General features: G+C 40.7%; 2 protein-coding genes across 2 annotated transcripts in view; both read left to right on the forward strand.

The window, feature by feature from the left end:
• Window positions 1-13,643, forward strand: part of LOC102423176 (BTB/POZ domain-containing protein 1) — a gene marked incomplete at its 5' end in the record, with an annotated part of 23,616 nt that extends 9,973 nt beyond the window's left edge. Inside the window, 4 exons of the mRNA XM_006107877.2 lie at window positions 1,226-1,418; window positions 6,659-6,746; window positions 10,805-10,951; window positions 11,888-13,643. Coding sequence (XP_006107939.2) covers window positions 1,226-1,418; window positions 6,659-6,746; window positions 10,805-10,951; window positions 11,888-12,043 — 584 coding nt within the window. The remainder of the gene's footprint in view (window positions 1-1,225; window positions 1,419-6,658; window positions 6,747-10,804; window positions 10,952-11,887) is intronic.
• Window positions 12,776-17,818, forward strand: part of CUNH15orf40 (chromosome unknown C15orf40 homolog) — a 12,783-nt gene continuing 7,740 nt past the window's right edge. The window contains exon 1 of the mRNA XM_006107881.3: window positions 12,776-12,793. Within this exon, the coding sequence (XP_006107943.1) occupies window positions 12,776-12,793 (18 nt within the window). The remainder of the gene's footprint in view (window positions 12,794-17,818) is intronic.

Here is a 17,818-nt window from a genome sequence, read left to right on the forward strand (position 1 = left end):
TCCATAAAAACATTTTAGAAATAGATATTTTGGGAAATGAATTATTTGACTACTAATAAATTTTAAGAAGCCTGTAGAATGGATCGGGCCTAAACCAGCAGTTGGACATCCCCCAGGTCCCAGATTGGAGAGGGTGCAGGCTGGCCTGAGGGGACCCCCCCGGCCCCCCCCCCCGCATGAATTTCGTGCACCGCGCCTCTATTTCATAATAAAACAATATTTATTGACCTTCCCTATTTAAAACAAGAATGTTAGGATGGTGTGTTCTTCCTTTCAGCCTTTCCAAACCACTTTATGGTACCTGATTATTCTCTCTCTCTCTCTCTTTCCCCCACTCTCTCTCTCTATACTACAATAATGCAATTACTATATTAGACATCGTTCTAGGTTGTTTTGCTTTTAGTGCTCATCACCAGTTCTTCTAGGAGAGAATTTCTTAAGTTGTTTATTTTGACTCACTCTCTGTTAACTAGCCTGTGTATCAGATAACTTTCTTTAGGTAGGTATCTGGTACATGTCTGAGAATGTTTTTCATGATCTGAAGACTTTTTTTCAACAAAGGAAATTTTATTAAAGTCTTGAATTATGACATCTTACTTCTTATTGTTAGTTCTTTGGAAACATTAGTAATGTTTAAAAATCAGGGTTTTTCATTAAAATCTGAATTTATGGCTTCCTAAACCAAATTTCTAGCTTATCAAATTTTTTTTATAGTTTAAAAATTTATAATTTAGTTTTGTAGTCTCATTTAGATTGTTTTTAACCAGCCTTGGGAGGGATCTCCTGGCCTCTTTTATGAGGAGTAGCCTTTATTTATTCTTGGATAAGTTGAAACTGTTTGGAATTTTTCTGTTCTCAGAAACATTGTATGGGGAAACCATAAGATATATGATATGCGGCTTCCCCAGCTCTTCCCATTTTAGCTCCTGCCCTCTGCTAATTTCTGAACCCCAGAATGAAAGCACTATCCTATTTCCACTTCTAAATATATTCCATTGTTCAGATTATAACCTCAGACAGGTATTAGGTGGGGAACAGAGAGGTAACATTGGCTCTGGCTACCCATAGGAAATGACTCTTTCTGGTAGACGAAAGTCTGTGGTACTCAGAGGAGGGGAGTGGATAGAAAAATCCAGGCTTTCATCGAAGCTTTGATTTATTCATGATTTTAACACGTACGTTTTATTAGGTTAACCTCAAATGGATTTTATTTCTATTTCTACAGGTCCTGCTCAGTCAGGAATTTTGTCAGATCGTGAAGTGGTAAATCTTTTTCTTCACTTTACTGTCAATCCTAAACCCCGAGTAGACTACATTGATCGACCGAGATGCTGCCTCCGCGGAAAGGAATGTTGCATCAATAGGTTCCAGCAAGTAGAGAGCCGTTGGGGCTACAGTGGGACGAGCGATCGAATCAGGTATCTGTCACACTGTTACGGACGCCATGGTGGGCTGGGCGGCTTTTATCCCCATATGGTGGGAGATAATTAGCCAACATCTTATTTGATACTATAAGAATCACACAGGCAGTGAGGCGTATGGTCTTCTCACTGAATTACGAGGAAACAAGTAATGTAAGGAGGGGTTGGGCCGGGCCTTCTGTTACATGAGTTCTGTTTGGCTTGCCGCTGCGGGTGAGCTGAGGTTGAGACATTAATTGGTCAGACACTGTGTTTACAGTCTTAGGACTACGATTTATTTAATACATTTACTCTTATTCTGTTTAGTGTGAGTTTCTTTCTTTGCACAGACATAGCATGGGATATATCTCAGTGTAGAAAAAAAGAAGAAAATATCTCAGTATACATTTATAAAAGCTTTGAAAGGAAAAATAATCTTAAAAGATTCAGGTGTATAATCCTGTTAGGAAGTTACCTTTGTTTTATTGTGTTTCTTTAGGTTAAATGTCAAAATTGAATAAGTACCAGTTTTCCTAAAACATGCCTTTGGATTTTCACTTATTGAATAGCACTTTTATATAAAACTAGAAACTCATAACAAGTTTATCAAATATGGGACTCCCAGGGGGAGAGGACCCTTGTAAATAATTGGAATAAGATGGAAATTAAAAACGCATTTGTGGATCATTTAGCAATCATTCACAACGAGAATACTGTATCTGAAACTCATAATAAAGTAGACAAAGTGTCACAAAAATAAAGTCATAAAAACTACTTTTACTAAATAAATTATAGTAGAAATCATTTAAGCATTCAACTCAAGTAGCTAGAAAATGAATAGCAAAAAAAGAAAAGAGAGAAAGGAGATAGATAAATATTGAAATTAATGAATTAAAAATAATAGAATTGATAAACCATAAGCTGGTTCCTTAAAAAGACCACTAAAATAAATAGACCTCTGGCAAAGGTAGTGAAGAAAACAAGCTTACATTTAGAAATAATGGGAATATAATCAGATACTGAGAAGATTTTAATTTTAATTCTGGGTTTACTCTGTGCTAATAAATTGAACGTCTTGATGGAATGGATCATTTTATAGGCAAATATAATTTATCAAAATTGACTGAAGAAGAAAGCCTGAATAGACCCATTACCATGGAAGGAATTAAAAGTTATCAAAGAACTGTCCCTTCACAAGGTGGTTTTTACAGGTGAGTTTTATCAAGACTTCAAGGAACAAATTGTTTCCTTGAGCATTAAAAGAAGAAAATGCTTATTGGTTAATTATTGAAAGAACTATAACCCTCACAGAGGAATCTGACAAGACAAAAAATTTGTAGATCAATCTCACTTATATAGAAGAAGAAATTCTGTGTAAAATATTAGTATATTGACTCTGACAGTACCTTGGAAAAATAATACTGTGTGAGCAAATAGAGTTTATTTGTAGATTGAAAGAATGGCTCAACATTAGGGAATATATTAATATAACCCACCACAGTAGCACATCAAAGAAGAAAAACAGTTTGATGATTTCAGTAGTTGTCAAAAAGACTTTTGATAAAATTGCACCTTTGTTCCACATAGAATCATTAATACTAGGTCTCAAAGAACACTGCTTTAAGATGGTAAACTATTAAAACCTCAAGAAAGGATGCTTGCTAACCTTGCTGTTTTCAGCAGTGTTCAAGTCTCGTGGCTATAAACACGTGTCTCGCCACATGAATTCTGACAGGACACTTGAACGCTGATTGGGACTTGTTTGGGGAGACTGTCCTCAGCACTGCAGTAAGTCCGGTGTCCCTGGCCCCGCCAGCAGTGCCCTTTTGTAAAAGCCAAAGCCTCCTTGTGGCTTTGGAGAACAACTGGTCCATCTGAACAGCCTCAGCATCAATAAAAATGTATTAGAGCCAATAAAAGAATAGTGACCACTTACAAAATACGCATGCAGAAACCAGTGATGTTCCTATATGTCATCAAAATTCAGTTATGGATGGTCGATTTGGTTCACAACAATGTGAATGTACTTAATGCCACGGAATCCTACACTTACCAGTAAAATGGTTAAGATGGTATATTTTGTTATATATTTTGCCACAATAAAAAATTTTAAAATGTTTACATTTTCAGTTACAATATTAAGTAAAAACAGATTCCACTTAAAATAGTAACAAATGCCTAGCTGATGTGGCTCAGTGGTTGAGTGTTGACCTACAATCCGGGAGATCATGGTTCGATTCCTGGTCAGGGCACATGCCCGGGTTACAGGCTCGATCCCCAGTAGGGGGTGTGCAGAAGGCAGCCAATCTATAATTTTCTCTCATCATTGATATTTCTGTCTTTCTCCCCCTCCCTTCCTCTCTGAAATCAATACAAATATATTTTTTAAAAATAGTAATATATAACCAAGTAATGGGATTAAATCCTATAAGAAATGTACAGTATAGCACCTTTATAAAGAACTGGAGACCTTCGACTGGACGCAGACAGTGTCTTTCCAAACTAACTAGCGTATCAGAAGTCACATGTTTTTGTTGGGGAAGACTGGCCTGGCAAAATTATCCTAATGGTTATCTGGAAGAGTAAGTGGTTCATTTTAAAAAAGAGTGGTATGAGTCAAACATAAAACTATAGTACGTTAGTGTTGTATGGAAGATACTATGGAGTTTAGAAACTCGTCTAACATAAATGAGCATCTGAGGGAAAGATTAACCACCAGGAAAATAAGTTAGATCCTTACTGATTCCATCTACCAATAATTGTATAAATTAAAATTTTATTAACATTACAAATACAAAGCCATGCAGTGCTGGAACAAGGGACTTTATTTATTATGAGAAGAGATAGGCCTCTTTAATCTTGGCATAAATCATAATTTGGCTACAAAGAATTAAAAAATTTTATGTCCAAAACCACCATAAAGTCAAAAGATAAATGACAAACGGGAACCTTTTTGTCATGGATATTACTGACAAAGCATAAGTAACTATATAACATAGTCTTTCAGAGAAAAATGGGAAAAGAACATGAGTATTTCAATAAAGAGAAAATCCAGTAGACAGTAAGCATGTGAGCAAATATAGCAACTCATTAATAAAGCGATATGAATAGAATGTGTTAATCATCAATTTCTCAACACCAAAAAGAAATGGAAATACTCATGGTTGTTGAGAGTGAGGTAGAAATGATTTTAATTTCTTGTGTATGTAGAGTGTTGTAATCAATTTGATAATGTTTAGCTAATGCCTTAAGAATATGCCTTTCATTTTCCCCAGTGTTTCTATTTCCAGGAATTTATTCTCAGGAAATAATTAAGACTACAAAATGATCATCATGGCATCCTATATAATAAAAGGCTAATATGCAAATTGTCCCCTTGACTGGGAGTTTGGGAGTTTGACCAGGGGGCAGGGCCGGCCCATCAACCACCAATCGGCCAATCAGGGCAAGCCGGCCGGACCCCACCCATGCACAAATTCGTGCACCGGGCCTCTAGTTGTTACATAATAACAGACCCTGCTAGATTATCTAACAAGCGGGGGTTATTTAAATAGAATGAATTGGTACTCATCTTTTACCTTTATCTGAAAAAGAAGATATAAAAATATGTATATTCTGACATGATTTTAAAAATAATCTATAATAATAAAAGCATGATATGCTAATTAGACCGGACATCCTTCCGGACGACCTGCTGGATGAAGCTGGGGCTGTGAGGGAAGCCCGAGTCCCTGGTGCCGGCTGGTCCTGGATGCTGGCTGGTGGCCGGAGGGAAGCCCGGGTCCCAGGTGCCAGAGGGAAGCTGGTGCTGGCAGCCAGGGGAGGGAAGGCCTACTCTTGCACGAATTTTGTGTATCGGGCCTCTAGTACATATATATTCATAGAAAAGAATCTCCTATTTAAAAAAAGAGTGAAAAGGGAATGTGCCAAAGGGGAAACGGGGGTTCTCTCTGGTGGATTCAGGGATCTTTGAAAATTTTCCTCTTGCTTATTTAACTGCATTTTCTATTTTTTGAAAAAGAGACTCTATTGTTTTTCTTTTATAATAAGAACAAAATGTATAAATAAGACATTAAGAGTTGTTCCAGGTAGTCCTCATCTGTCCTGGGAGTTTAACATAGTGGTAAGAAATGAGTTTTAGCTGGATCTGTGTCCCAGCTCCGCCACAGGTTCTGATCCAGGCAAGTTGGTTTCTCTAAACTTCCGTTTCTTTAGCTATAAAAACAGCAGATAATAAAAGTAATACCGTGTTACTTAGTTAATAGAGCTGTTATAATGATTAAAGGAAGTAATTCGTGTGAAGAACTGAAGCTCAGTACCGGCACAGGAAGTATTCTGAGCTGGTGGTTTTAACTGTTAGGACCAAACTGGACCTGCTGACTGTTGTAGTGTGAAATCTCATTCGGCTTCACCTGTTAATTAGGTGCTGTCCCCAGCCCTTTGCTTCCTTCACAGCTCTTATCACCATTCATAATGATTTATTCCTTTATTTGTTTATTATCAGTGTCCTTTATTAGGCCGTAAGTGTAGGGGTAGAGACTGCCTTGTTGGCCATCATTTCCCAGTGCCAGGTTGTCAATGTGACGTCCTCAGATAATATTCATTGGGCTAATGCTTGTCGTAGTTCCGAGTGTTGTGTTTCAGGCCTGGTGGCCAACACATCTGTTCATGAAGACAAAAATCACTGTTACAACAAGAGTGGGTATTTAGGTTAAATAAATTCCTTTGACTGAAAGGAAACAGGTTCTACTTCAGTTTCCATTAAGTTAACATTTACTCTAGAACAGCGGTCGCCAACCTTTCGGACCTCACGGACCACCAGTGGTCCACACGGACCACTGGTTGGCAACCGCTGCTCTAGAGTTTTTTTGTTTTTATTTTTGTAAACAGATGGTATTTCCAAGGATGTCGAATTTGTGATAGTTTTTCCTTTTTCTGAGCAAAATTAGACATTCTGGGTAACACTTTAAAAAGTTTATAAGCCTTTAGAACAGGGGTGGGGAACCTTTTTTTTCTGCCAAGGCCATTTGGATATTTATAACATCATTTGTAGACCATGTAAAATCATTAACTTAAAAATTGGCCTGCGATATTTGGTCAAACATTTAATTAACTCACCCTGATACCTTGGCAGGGCCAGACCCAATGATATCTCGGGCCTTATGTGGCCCTTGGGCCAGATGTTCCCCACCCCTGCTTTAGAATATGAATTTGTACTGAGTTATGTATGTTATTTTATATTTGGTTCATTCTCTCAGGTTCACAGTTAATAGAAGAATCTCTATAGTCGGATTTGGTTTATATGGATCTATTCATGGTCCCACGGATTATCAAGTGAACATACAGGTATATTTTCCCCCTCACTATATGTCATCTTGAAATATAACAACTGTAATTTTACCAGGAGATATTGTTTTGACAAAATCCAAATTTCGGTATAATTATCAAAGGAATCAGAAAGCCTCTGAGTGGCGTTTTAAGCCTGGAGAGTTCTGTTTTACAATTGATCTAAAGAATCTGGTTTCAGAAAATGGGAGTCCTGGGGTTCTTCATGGCAGCTTCAGTGTGCAAGGAGCTGTCTTTCCTCCAGGATGCCCGTCCAGCAGTCCTTCCTGCTGTGCACCGACCATCTTAACACACCCCTGCTTTTCTCACGGCACTTGGAACTCAATGGCTTAAAACGGTCTCATTCCTTGTAACTATTCTGAACACCCTCTGGTTTCTGATTGTCTGACTGTGCCCTGCCCCATTCCTCAGGCCCGCCCCCCTCACTTACAGATAGGACTCGGAAGAAAGTTAAGAACCTCTCCGTTTCCTTCCAGTCAGCCGGTGTTCCCCAAATTTTTTATTGCACACCCCACTTAATTGTTTTTGAAACACATCAATATGTACTTTTATTTATAAACTGTACATATGCAATACTGTACTTACATAATACACATAAATTAAAACACAGAAAATAGAAATGAGAAAAGTAAACAATGTTTCGCTCTAGCCTGTTTGGCTCAGTGGACAGAATATCGGCCCACAGACTGAAGAGTCCTGGGTTTGATTCCAGTCAAGGGCACGTACCTGGGTTGCAGGCTCTATCCCTGGCCCTGGTCAGGGCTTGTGTTGGAGGCAACCAATTGATGGGCCTCTCTCACATCAATGTTTCTCTCTGTGTGTCTCTCCCTCTCCCTTCTACTCTCTCTAAAAATTAATGGAAAAATATCCTCAGATGAGGATTAACAAAAAATAAAAAAATTTAATGTTTCAAGCTTTTGTTTATCAGCAGAAAAAACTGCCCTCTCTAAAATCTTATTTATATAGTATTTTTAATAGTAAATACCTTGGTGAACTTTGTGATCAGACTGCATCATTAGGTTTCAAAATAAGCAATTCAAAGACCTGGCTCAATGGCAGCTGAAAGATGCCTTACTGCCTCAAAGATCCCTTGCTCCAAATGGGAGAACTGCATTATTACCGTACTAGTGAAATCTTGCTCATTTTTTAAAAACTATTTTTTTATTAATTTCAGAGAGGAAGGGAGAGGGAGAGATAGAAACATCAATGATGAGAGAGAATCATGATAGGCTGCCTTCTGTACGACCCCTACTGGGGATTGAGCCCATAACCCGGGCATGTGCCCTGACTGGGAATTTAACTGTGACCTCCTGGTTCATAGGTCAATGCTCAACCACTGAGCCATTCTGGCGGGGATCTTGCTCAATTTTTAATCCTGTGTGCTATTGGTTTATAGTGAAATTTATTTGATAAATTTATATCACTCATCTCAATTTGTCCTTCTTACAAACCAATTAAAAAGTTTTTTAACATTTTTAACAAATAGGTTCAAAACCCACTGAACTTGTTTATTTAAAAGATTTTTAAAGCAGGTTAAAGTTTTTTTCTACTTTTTTTGAGTGCAGAAAAACCATAGCAAATCTCTGAAGGGTATAAAAGATTTTCATGATCACTCTCCATTTAACTTTATTTCCTTATAAATATTAAGTTTCCGTGCAATAGGATCGACAAACCCATTTCAGCAGGCTGGATAGTTTGCAGTCCTGGGAAGGAGCCCCACAGTCAGCCTCTTAGATTGTGGAGCCCCTTCCTTCAGTGTCCCCCATGTATTACCAAAGTCACCAGACTCCTTGTGGACAAACTGAGGAGGGCATCAGGGTTCAATGATCCTATATAATAAAAGGCTAATATGCAAATTGACCGAGCAGCCGAACAACCAGTTGCTATGACGTGCATTGACCACCAGGGGGCAGACACTCAACGCAGGAGCTGGCCCCTGGTGGTCAGTGTGCTCCCACAGGGGGAGCGCCGCTCAGCCAGAAGCCCTGAGCCAGGCTCATGGCTGGTGAGCGCAGCGGCGGTGGCAGGAGCCTCTCCCGTCTCCATAGCAGTTGGACATCCCCTGAGGGCTCCTAGGTGCAGGCCGGCCCAAGGGACACCCTCCCCCCCCAAATCCATGAATTTTGTGCACTGGGCCTCTAGTAAAATATACGCTGAGTAAAATGAATAAAAATAAGGACTTTTTACTTTCTTACCCCAATGGCTAGTCTCAGGCATTGTCCAGTAGACCTGCCTGGTTTGTTTTTGTTTTTATTTTTTCAGAGAGGAAGGGCGAGGGAGAGAGAGAGAGAAACATCAATGATGAGAGAGAATCATGGAGTGGCTACCTCCTGCATGCCCTACAATGGGGATCGAGCTCACAATGGGGCTTATGGCCTGACCAGGAATTAAACCTTGACCTCCTGGTTCATAGGTCGATGCTCAACCATGAGCCACACCCACCGGGCTGTAAATTCTGTACTGAACTGTGATACACATACAGAAAAGTGCACATATTTATAAGTGGTACATATGGCTCACTTTTTGTAAACTGAACACACTTGTGTAGCTAGCAGCCAGATTAAGGAACAGGGCATTACAGTCCCCAGGTGTCCCCTCGTGGTCTTTTCCAGTCACTGTCCCTGCAGAGGTGACCACTGTCCTGACCTTATGGCATATGGTGATCTGGTCTGGTTTACTATTACAGTGGGGCCTTGACTTACGAGTTTAATTCGTTCAGAGACCGAGCTCGTTAAGGAGCTCGTTAACTCAAATTACTCTATCAACTCAATGCAAAAAATCGGCTGAGGTATCTCAAAAAACTCGTTAGCCGGGACACTCGTAAGTCAAGGCCCCACTGTACTGGTTTTATTTGATGTGTGCAAAAGGCAGGTGTGTGATCCCTGGCCTTGGCACATGCTGTTCCCTTGCATGGGAGACCTTCCTCTTGTTACCCAGTGAGTTCTGACTTGAGTTTTTAACACTCATCTCTGGAGCCTCATCCCTTCCTAACAAAACCTGCTTTTCCTCTATTCAGCCACTTCACCGTTTGCACAGCCCTCCCCCTGCAGGCCCTGTGCTGAGCACTGTTTATAGTAACGTCTGCACTGATCGGAAGCCCCTTGAGGGTGTCCCTCAGAGCCTGGCACAGATTGTGGAACTAAAAAAGACAAAAATTTCACATTTTTATTTTTATTATCTTTTTATCCTCACCTGAGGATCTGTTTTTATTGATTTTTAGAGAGAGGAAGGGAGAAAGAGAAACATAGATGTGAGAGAGAAACATGAATTGGTTGCCTCTCATACGCGCCCTGACCGGGATCGAACCTGGGTATGTGCCCTGACCAGGAATTGAACCCACAGGTATAGGATGATGCTGCAGCCAACTTAGCCACCCAGCCTGGGCAGTTTTCACATTTTTCATATCCATATATCTGAATACTGCATTTAAGGTCATTTTCATTTCAGTAAAATAACATTTAGATATAGGAAATGCCTTGGGAATTTCCTAGGAATGAGACTTAAGCTAGCAAGGAGTAAAGGCTCATTTCCCTCAGCTACCTCAAATCCATGCATTCAGCCCTAGCCGCTTTGGCTTAGTGGTTTGGCGTCGGCCTGTGGACTGAAGAGTCCCCGGTTTGATTCCCATCAAGGGCAAATGCCTGGGTTGTGGGCTCGATCCCCAGTAGGGTGTGCAGGCGGCAGCCAATCAGTGATTCTCTCTCATCATTGATGTCTCTATCTCCCTCTCCCTTCCTCTCTGAAATCAATAAAAATGTATTTTAAATAAATAAATAAGATACATACATTCAAAAGAACCTGTTGCTAAGCCATATATCTTTAATGGAAGCTCCTTTCTCCTGCTGCCACGCTCCCATCCTGGCTGCATGAGTGATAGCCATTTCTTGACAGCATGTCTAAAGCCATCTTTTGGGCGGTTAGAGGCGAGTATAGAAAAATGACAACACACAGCTCTAGAGGCCTATTCTGCTGTTCCTGAGGGCTTTATACAATTCTTTCCTATGAGACTTTGTTTTAGTTGGTTTAGCTTAAGTGAAATTCTCTTTTTGAAATTGCAGATCATTGAATATGAAAAGAAGCAAACCCTGGGACAGAATGATACTGGGTTTAGCTGTGACGGGAGTGCGAGCACATTCAGGGTCATGTTCAAAGAGCCCATCGAGATCCTGCCCAACGTGTGCTACACCGCATGCGCCACCCTCAAAGTAAGTCGTCGGGGTGTCCCGGATGGGGAAGCCGGGGCCCGGGTCTCCTCCTGCGTGTCTCCGCTGGTGACAGTGAGCCTCTCGGGAACAGGGAGAGCGTCTGGGCAAGGAAGTGCCTCTCAGCACAGCTCTGCTCTGACAGAAATGGTTCTTCATCGGGCGTAGCTCTTTGAGCAGGAGAAAAAGTGTCTGGCAGAGATAAAGTAAAACAGCTATTTAAAGATATTTTATTTTACTTTATTGGTTTTTTAGATAGAGGAAGGGGGAGAGAGAGAGAGAGGGAGAGAGAGAGAGAGAGAGAGAGACAGAGACATTGATTTGTTGTTCCACTTATTTATGCATTCATTGGTTGCTTCTTGTATGTGCCTTGACTGGAGATAGAGCCTGCAACCTTGGCGTATCAGTACGACACTGTAACCAACTGGGCTACTGGCCAGGGCATAACTATTTTCTTTTCTTTTTTTTTAAATCCTCACCTGAGGATATTTTTCCATTGATTTTTAGAGAGAGGGAAAGACAGAGAGAAACATCGATGTGAGAGAAACACATGGATTGGTTGCTTCCTGCATGAGCCCCGGCCAGGGCCCGGGTCAGGGAGGAGCCCGCAACCGAGGTACATGCCCTTGACCCGAATCAAACTTGGGACCCTTTGGTCTGCAGGCTGATGCTCTATCCACTGAGCCAAACTGGCGAGGGCCATAACTATTTTCTTAAAACAATATCACTATTCTCTAATAGCTGAGCTCTATTCAGTAATTTTAATAATTAATTAGCTTTGTAGCAACAATACCATTTTCATTAAATGACTTGGCATAAAATTTTATACAGGAGCTATAAGGTAACATAGTAAGTAGATCATCAATCGAATTAAAACACCACCTTAAATTGAGTGTATATTAAAGGGAAATGACTAATGAACCTTTTGTTCTCATTTAGGGTCCAGATTCCCACTATGGCACAAAAGGATTGAAGAAAGTAGTGCATGAAACATCTGCTAGCAAGACTGCTTTTTTATTTTTTAGTTCACCTGGCAATAATAATGGCACTTCAATAGAAGACGGACAAATACCAGAAATAATATTTTATACCTAATTTAGCATTATAATACATCTTGGCTAAATTGTACCATACCGTCTAATCTCAGCGGCATAAAAATCTGGCCACACAAAAAATTTGAGTGTTATGAATATTTATAATTTTAAGATGAGAAACATTTTAGTTTCTTAGAGGAGACAGATAAATGTTTATTTAAATCTCTGCATAATTTAAAGGCAGATTTTCCATTTTCTTAAAACATTAGGGGAAAAGAAAACTGGGTTTGTTTAAAAAAACACAGCTATTTCAGCTTTATCTTGTATAATTTCATAGATCAACTGACGCATGGTCTTTCAACAGTTTTATAATTGAAAGATTTTTGTTATATAGCTGGTTTGTTTTGTTTGAATTATTTTTAAGGTTACATGAGATGACATGGGTCAGTTTTCCTATAGAATTCCTATTCCTCTAATTTCAGACATTAAGAAAACTGACCTTATATTTGGAGTTTTGAAATACCTGTTTGTTAACATTTGGAATATTGCTAGAAATAGGCCTAATAAATGCCCAAGAAAAATTTTCAATGCTTTTACAGAAAAGGATATTTTGTAATAGTTTAGTAATGTGCTACATAGTACAGTTTTAAACTACAAATGGAATTTGTACAAATTCACAATAATGTGATAAAGGATCTGAGGTATAGTCTAAGATTAGATTCTTTATCACTGAACCACACCATTACACCTGTCTGTCTGTAGGGGAATGCTGCTGAGAGTTTCCAAGGTTGAGATGGGGGTGGTGATGGTGGTGAGTGGGTAAACACACTTAAGGTCAACATTGGGGTGACAAGCTTACACAGCACGAAATAGAATGAAATACTAACATTGCTTACAACTACTTTGAAATTTTAAAGATGTCCAACACATCACTCCTGCCGAAGTGACACCATCTTTTGTCACCTACACACTTGTATCCAGAAGTCAAACATGTTTAATATTCATGACCTCACACATGTCACAGGAACAGCCGTAATAGGAAGGATAGGAAGTCGATGTGGCAGAATGATATTTATACACTTTTTTATAAAGAAAAATTTTTATATAAATAACATTCTTTTTTCTTTTGAAAACGATTATCTTATAAAAACATGTATAATTAAGTGTAAGTTGTGGAAGATGGTTAAAAATCACCAGTCAAAAAGTACCAACTTAAATAGGATTCATTTTTTCAAAGAATAGTCATGAGGATGTAACATTTCTTTCATTGTATTTCATTGTATATTTTTAAGAAGGTCGTGAGGTAGCATGTGGCAGAGGTCCCTTGACTTTGCTGAAGAAAAGGGAAGTTTTCTTCTCCCTGGTTCCATGACCTTGTGGATCTAAACCTGCGTTAACTGGAGTACCTGTGGGATGTGTGGTTCTGGTTAACCAGCAAACACTGCACCAACCACTGTGGAAAATCCTTCTGCCTTAAACAGGATGGTGTACTAGCGATAAGTCCATGTTTTCCAATGTTTGAGGCATTTCGAATGCCTCCAGTACGTTGCACTGAACAGTGATTGTAACTGAAGGTAGCTCTAGCGGAGGCACAAGAAACGGGATTGTTTACTGATATGGGGCATCCCTGGAATTTTTAAAAAATAAATATTATCCATTTATTTTTTTTTTTTTGTCACTTGTCTTTTTCTTCTAAAAGTTAAGTGTAAAGATGCCATTTTGGCACAAGAGTTCTAGTTAATTGATGTTTAACTTTTTTATTTCTTTTAAAGATATTTTTATTGATTTCAGAGAGGAAGCAAGAGAGAGAGAGAGAGACAGAGAGAAACATCAGTGATGACAGAATCATTAATGGGCTGCCTCCTGCATGCCCCTACTGGGGATCGAGCCTGCAACCCGGGCATGTTCCCTTGACTGGAATCGAACCTGGGACCCTTCAGTCCGCAGGCTGATGCTCTATCCACTGAGCCAAACCAGTTAGGGCAGGTTTAACTTCTTAATTTACAGAAGTAATGCAACACAAATTAAGAATGCCTCACTGCTGTCGTAAAGCAAGTCATAGGAGCTGCAGCAATGACATCTGCTGTCATCTGTTTCTTGATGAGGTTTTCGTGGCCTCGGTCTAATCTCAGGAGGTAGGAAGTGAAGGCGGCTGGTTCCTTCCTCTCTGGCAGTGATGGCCGTCTCGCTGTGGTTAGTGTCAGTAACAGCTACCGGAGTGGTTACTGTGCACCAGCCTCTGCACTAAGTACTCAACACACATTCTCACTTGTTTCTCACAACATCGCTATGAGGTAAGTGCTATTATAATACCCACTTCACAGGCAAAGGACTTCATGTTTAAAAGGTTATTAACTGCCCCAGTGGGCTTGGCTCAGTGGATAGAGCATTGGCCTGGAGACCAAAGGGTCCCGGGTTCAGTTCCGGTCAAGGGCACGTACCTCGGTTGCAGGCTCCTCCCCGGCCCGGGCCCTAGGTCAGGGCTTGTGCAGGAGGCAACCAATTGATGTGTTTCTCTCACATTGATGTTTCTCTCTGTCTTGCCCTCTCTCTTCCACTCTCTAAAAATCAGTGGAAAAATATCCTCAAGTGAGGATTTAAAATTTTTTTAAATAAAAATATAACTCATTTTAAAAAATTTACTAACTGGTGGGAGGCAGAATTTAAGCTCAGGTCTATCTCCCAAGCTAAAGTTGGGCAATATTCTTCTGGGTCCCAAAGTAACATGTCGCCATTTTCTCCAACTTCACAACAGGACCTGGCTAATCTGTATTTACTATAGAATATAAAGTATTTTCTATTTTTTAAAAAGTGTGATGATTCCAGTACCTGCCCCACAAATTGAGATTATTAAGTATTCTTTGTTTTAGATCTACATAGTATCCATTGACACAAGATGGAGTTGTTACATGGAACTTGACTAAGAACTGAAAAAAGTTAAATAGGAGCCAGCACAAACATTTACAATCGGTTTCCTGCGGTTTGGATTATAGTCCCTGTCCTTTCCCACACCACTGGGCACCATCCCACTCTTTTTCCCTCTAGAGGCCGAAATTTTGGGCAGAAGCAACAAGTCGGGGAAACAGGTTAGGTGGCAAATGGAGCTGATACCTTTAGGAAAGGCTGAATTTTTTATTTTATTTTAATTTTTTGTATAGCAAAGGTGGAAATGTATTGAAGAACACATAGAGACTCCCACATGGGGAAGGGGAAAGAATCTCACAGCACAGACTCCCACGTGGGGAGGGGGAAAGAGCCCCCTGAATGGTTCTTTCTAGGACTCCTCTACCCTCTGTCTTTACCATCTAGACAACTGCCAGATACCATTCATAATTCACCATAGCAAGTGCTCCTTTTATATCCATCATAACTGTCAAAGCTCTAATTGAGGCTGTCATGACTTAACCAATTTTATTTAATACAGATTCAGCTTTTGTGCCCCCTTTCCTTTTATATATATTTTTTTAAATTGATTTTTTACAGAGAGGAAGGGAGATGGATAGAGAGTTAGAAACATCGATGAGAGAGAAATATCCATCAGCTGCCTCCTGCACACCCCCTACTGGGGATGTACCCGCAACCAAGGTACATGCCCTTGACCGGAATCAAACCTAGGACCTTTCAGTCCGCAGGCTGATGCTCTATCCACTGAGCCAAACTGGTTAGGGCTCCTTTTTTCTTTTCTTTTTTAACGTTAGGCTGGGTCTTTATTTTCATGTTTTTGTATAATGAATATTAAATTTAATTGGTTTCTTTGTTGCTATTCTTGTTGTGTGTTTTTTTGTTTTTTTTTAATCCTCACCCGAAAATATTTTTCCATTGATTTTTAGAGAGTGGAAGAGAGAGGGAAAGACAGGAACATTGATGTGAGAGAAACACATCGATTGCCTCCTGCACACCCCCGACCAGGGCCAGGAGCCTGCAACCGAGGTACATGCCCTTGACCGGAATCGAACCCGGACCCTTCAGTCTGCAGGTCAACGCTCTATCCACTGAATCAAACCAGCTAGGGCTGTGCCTCATTTCTTAACTGATTTCAAACTAAATATGTCTCTGGTTTGACACCTGATTCACTTCCTACTACCAAAGCCTTCATACTGAGTGGCCTCGGTGTCCATGTGGGGTAGACAACCCATCCGAACCTAGCTTTTCACTTTCTCTCCTCCAGTACCTTCACCATTCCAGGCCAGCCACTTCTCAGGTCCACACGGTGTGCCTTATTGTGTGGAATTGCACGACCTCTGAAAGGTACAGACATCCTCTCCGACCACAACCTCGATGCTCTTCAGGTCTCCCTCGCACCCCCACTCACGTTATCGAACCTTAAGAGTCGTTCCCTTCTCGCTGTGTTCTATTAAACCTCTTCATTTTCTACCCAATTAGACTCCACCTTTGATTCTTCGTTTTTCCTTCTCCACTTTTTGATCTCTGATCACTTTTAACTACTTCATCAATAACCCAGAACCCCCTCGCACCCACCTGGATGAATTCAATTGTCCGCCTTATCTTTAACTTCCTGGCGCTGGGTCCAAAGTGTTGAAAATGATAGTGTACACATTGAGGCCGTGATGATTTTATGGTCTCCAAGTTCAACTAGATCATTGGTGCAGCCAGGGGAGGGTTCAGTAGTCAGCTCTCTGATTCCCCTGAGTATTTAAATCTGTTATACTCTCCTAACACCTCCCCTCCTGTAGCTGATGAAAGAAGCTCCAGCTCCTCCCACCAAACCTACAAACACACCTACGTGAGCAGCGAGGCTGTCCTTTTATGAAGAAAAGGTGTCTTGACTACGGCTTCCTGTAGAAGGGTCATTCTCTCCCGTTGTGCTCAGAACCCCACCCTCTGCCTCTGTTTTACCCTCCCTCTCCTGGCTTCATTCCTATCAACATTGATAGGATATCCCTATCCTATTAACTCCCATCCAGTTTTTTTTGTGTGTTTTTTTTCTTCAAAAAGTCAATGCCATGCTGCCCCTCCAGATACCAGTTAACTCCTTCACAGTGAAGTCAAATTACTCCCTGCCCCATCCGTGTGGCTCAGTGGTTGAGCCTCCACCATGAACCAGGAGGTCAGTCAGGGCACATGCCCGGGCTCCATCCCCACTAGGGGGCGTGCTAGAGGCAGCCAGTTGATGATTCTCATCATTGATGATTCTTTCTCCCTTCCTCTCTCTGAAATCAATAAAAACATATTAAAAATTTTAAAAAGTGCCGAAACCGGTTTGGCTCAGTGGATAGAGCGTCGGCCTGCGGACTCAAGGGTCCCAGGTTCGATTCCGGTCAGGGGCATGTGCCTGGGTTTCGGGCACATCCCCAGTGGGGGATGTGCAGGAGGCAGCTGATCGATGTTTCTCTCGCATCGATGTTTCTGGCTCTCTATCTCTCTCCCTCCCTCTCTGTAAAAAATCAATAAATATATTTAAAAAAAATTTTTTAAAGTATTCCCTACAGTAGTTAGCCTCTGCTACTTACACTGTGGGAGCCCGAGCTCCTGGCACAGGTGGGTGCTTCCCATCTCTGGGTTTCCTGGGCCACATCCCAGGACAAGAGGTTCCCGCGCAGGCTCTGGAGCAGTGGTTCTCAACCTTCCTAATGCCGCGACCCTTTAATACAGTTCCTCATGACCCTTTAATACAGTTTCTCATGGTGCGGTGACCCCCAATTTCATTGTTACAAATTGAACATAATTAAAGCATAGTGATTAATCACAAAAACAATATGTAATTATATATGTGTTTGCCGATGGTCTTAGGCGTCCCCTGTGAAAGGGTCGTTTGACCCCCAAAGGGGTCGCTACCCACAGGTTGAGAACCTCTGCTCTGGAGGATCCCGAAGTC

This window comes from Myotis lucifugus, unplaced genomic scaffold, assembly GCF_000147115.1.
Source record: "Myotis lucifugus unplaced genomic scaffold, Myoluc2.0 scaffold_1523, whole genome shotgun sequence".
Taxonomy (NCBI): Eukaryota; Metazoa; Chordata; class Mammalia; order Chiroptera; family Vespertilionidae; genus Myotis; species Myotis lucifugus.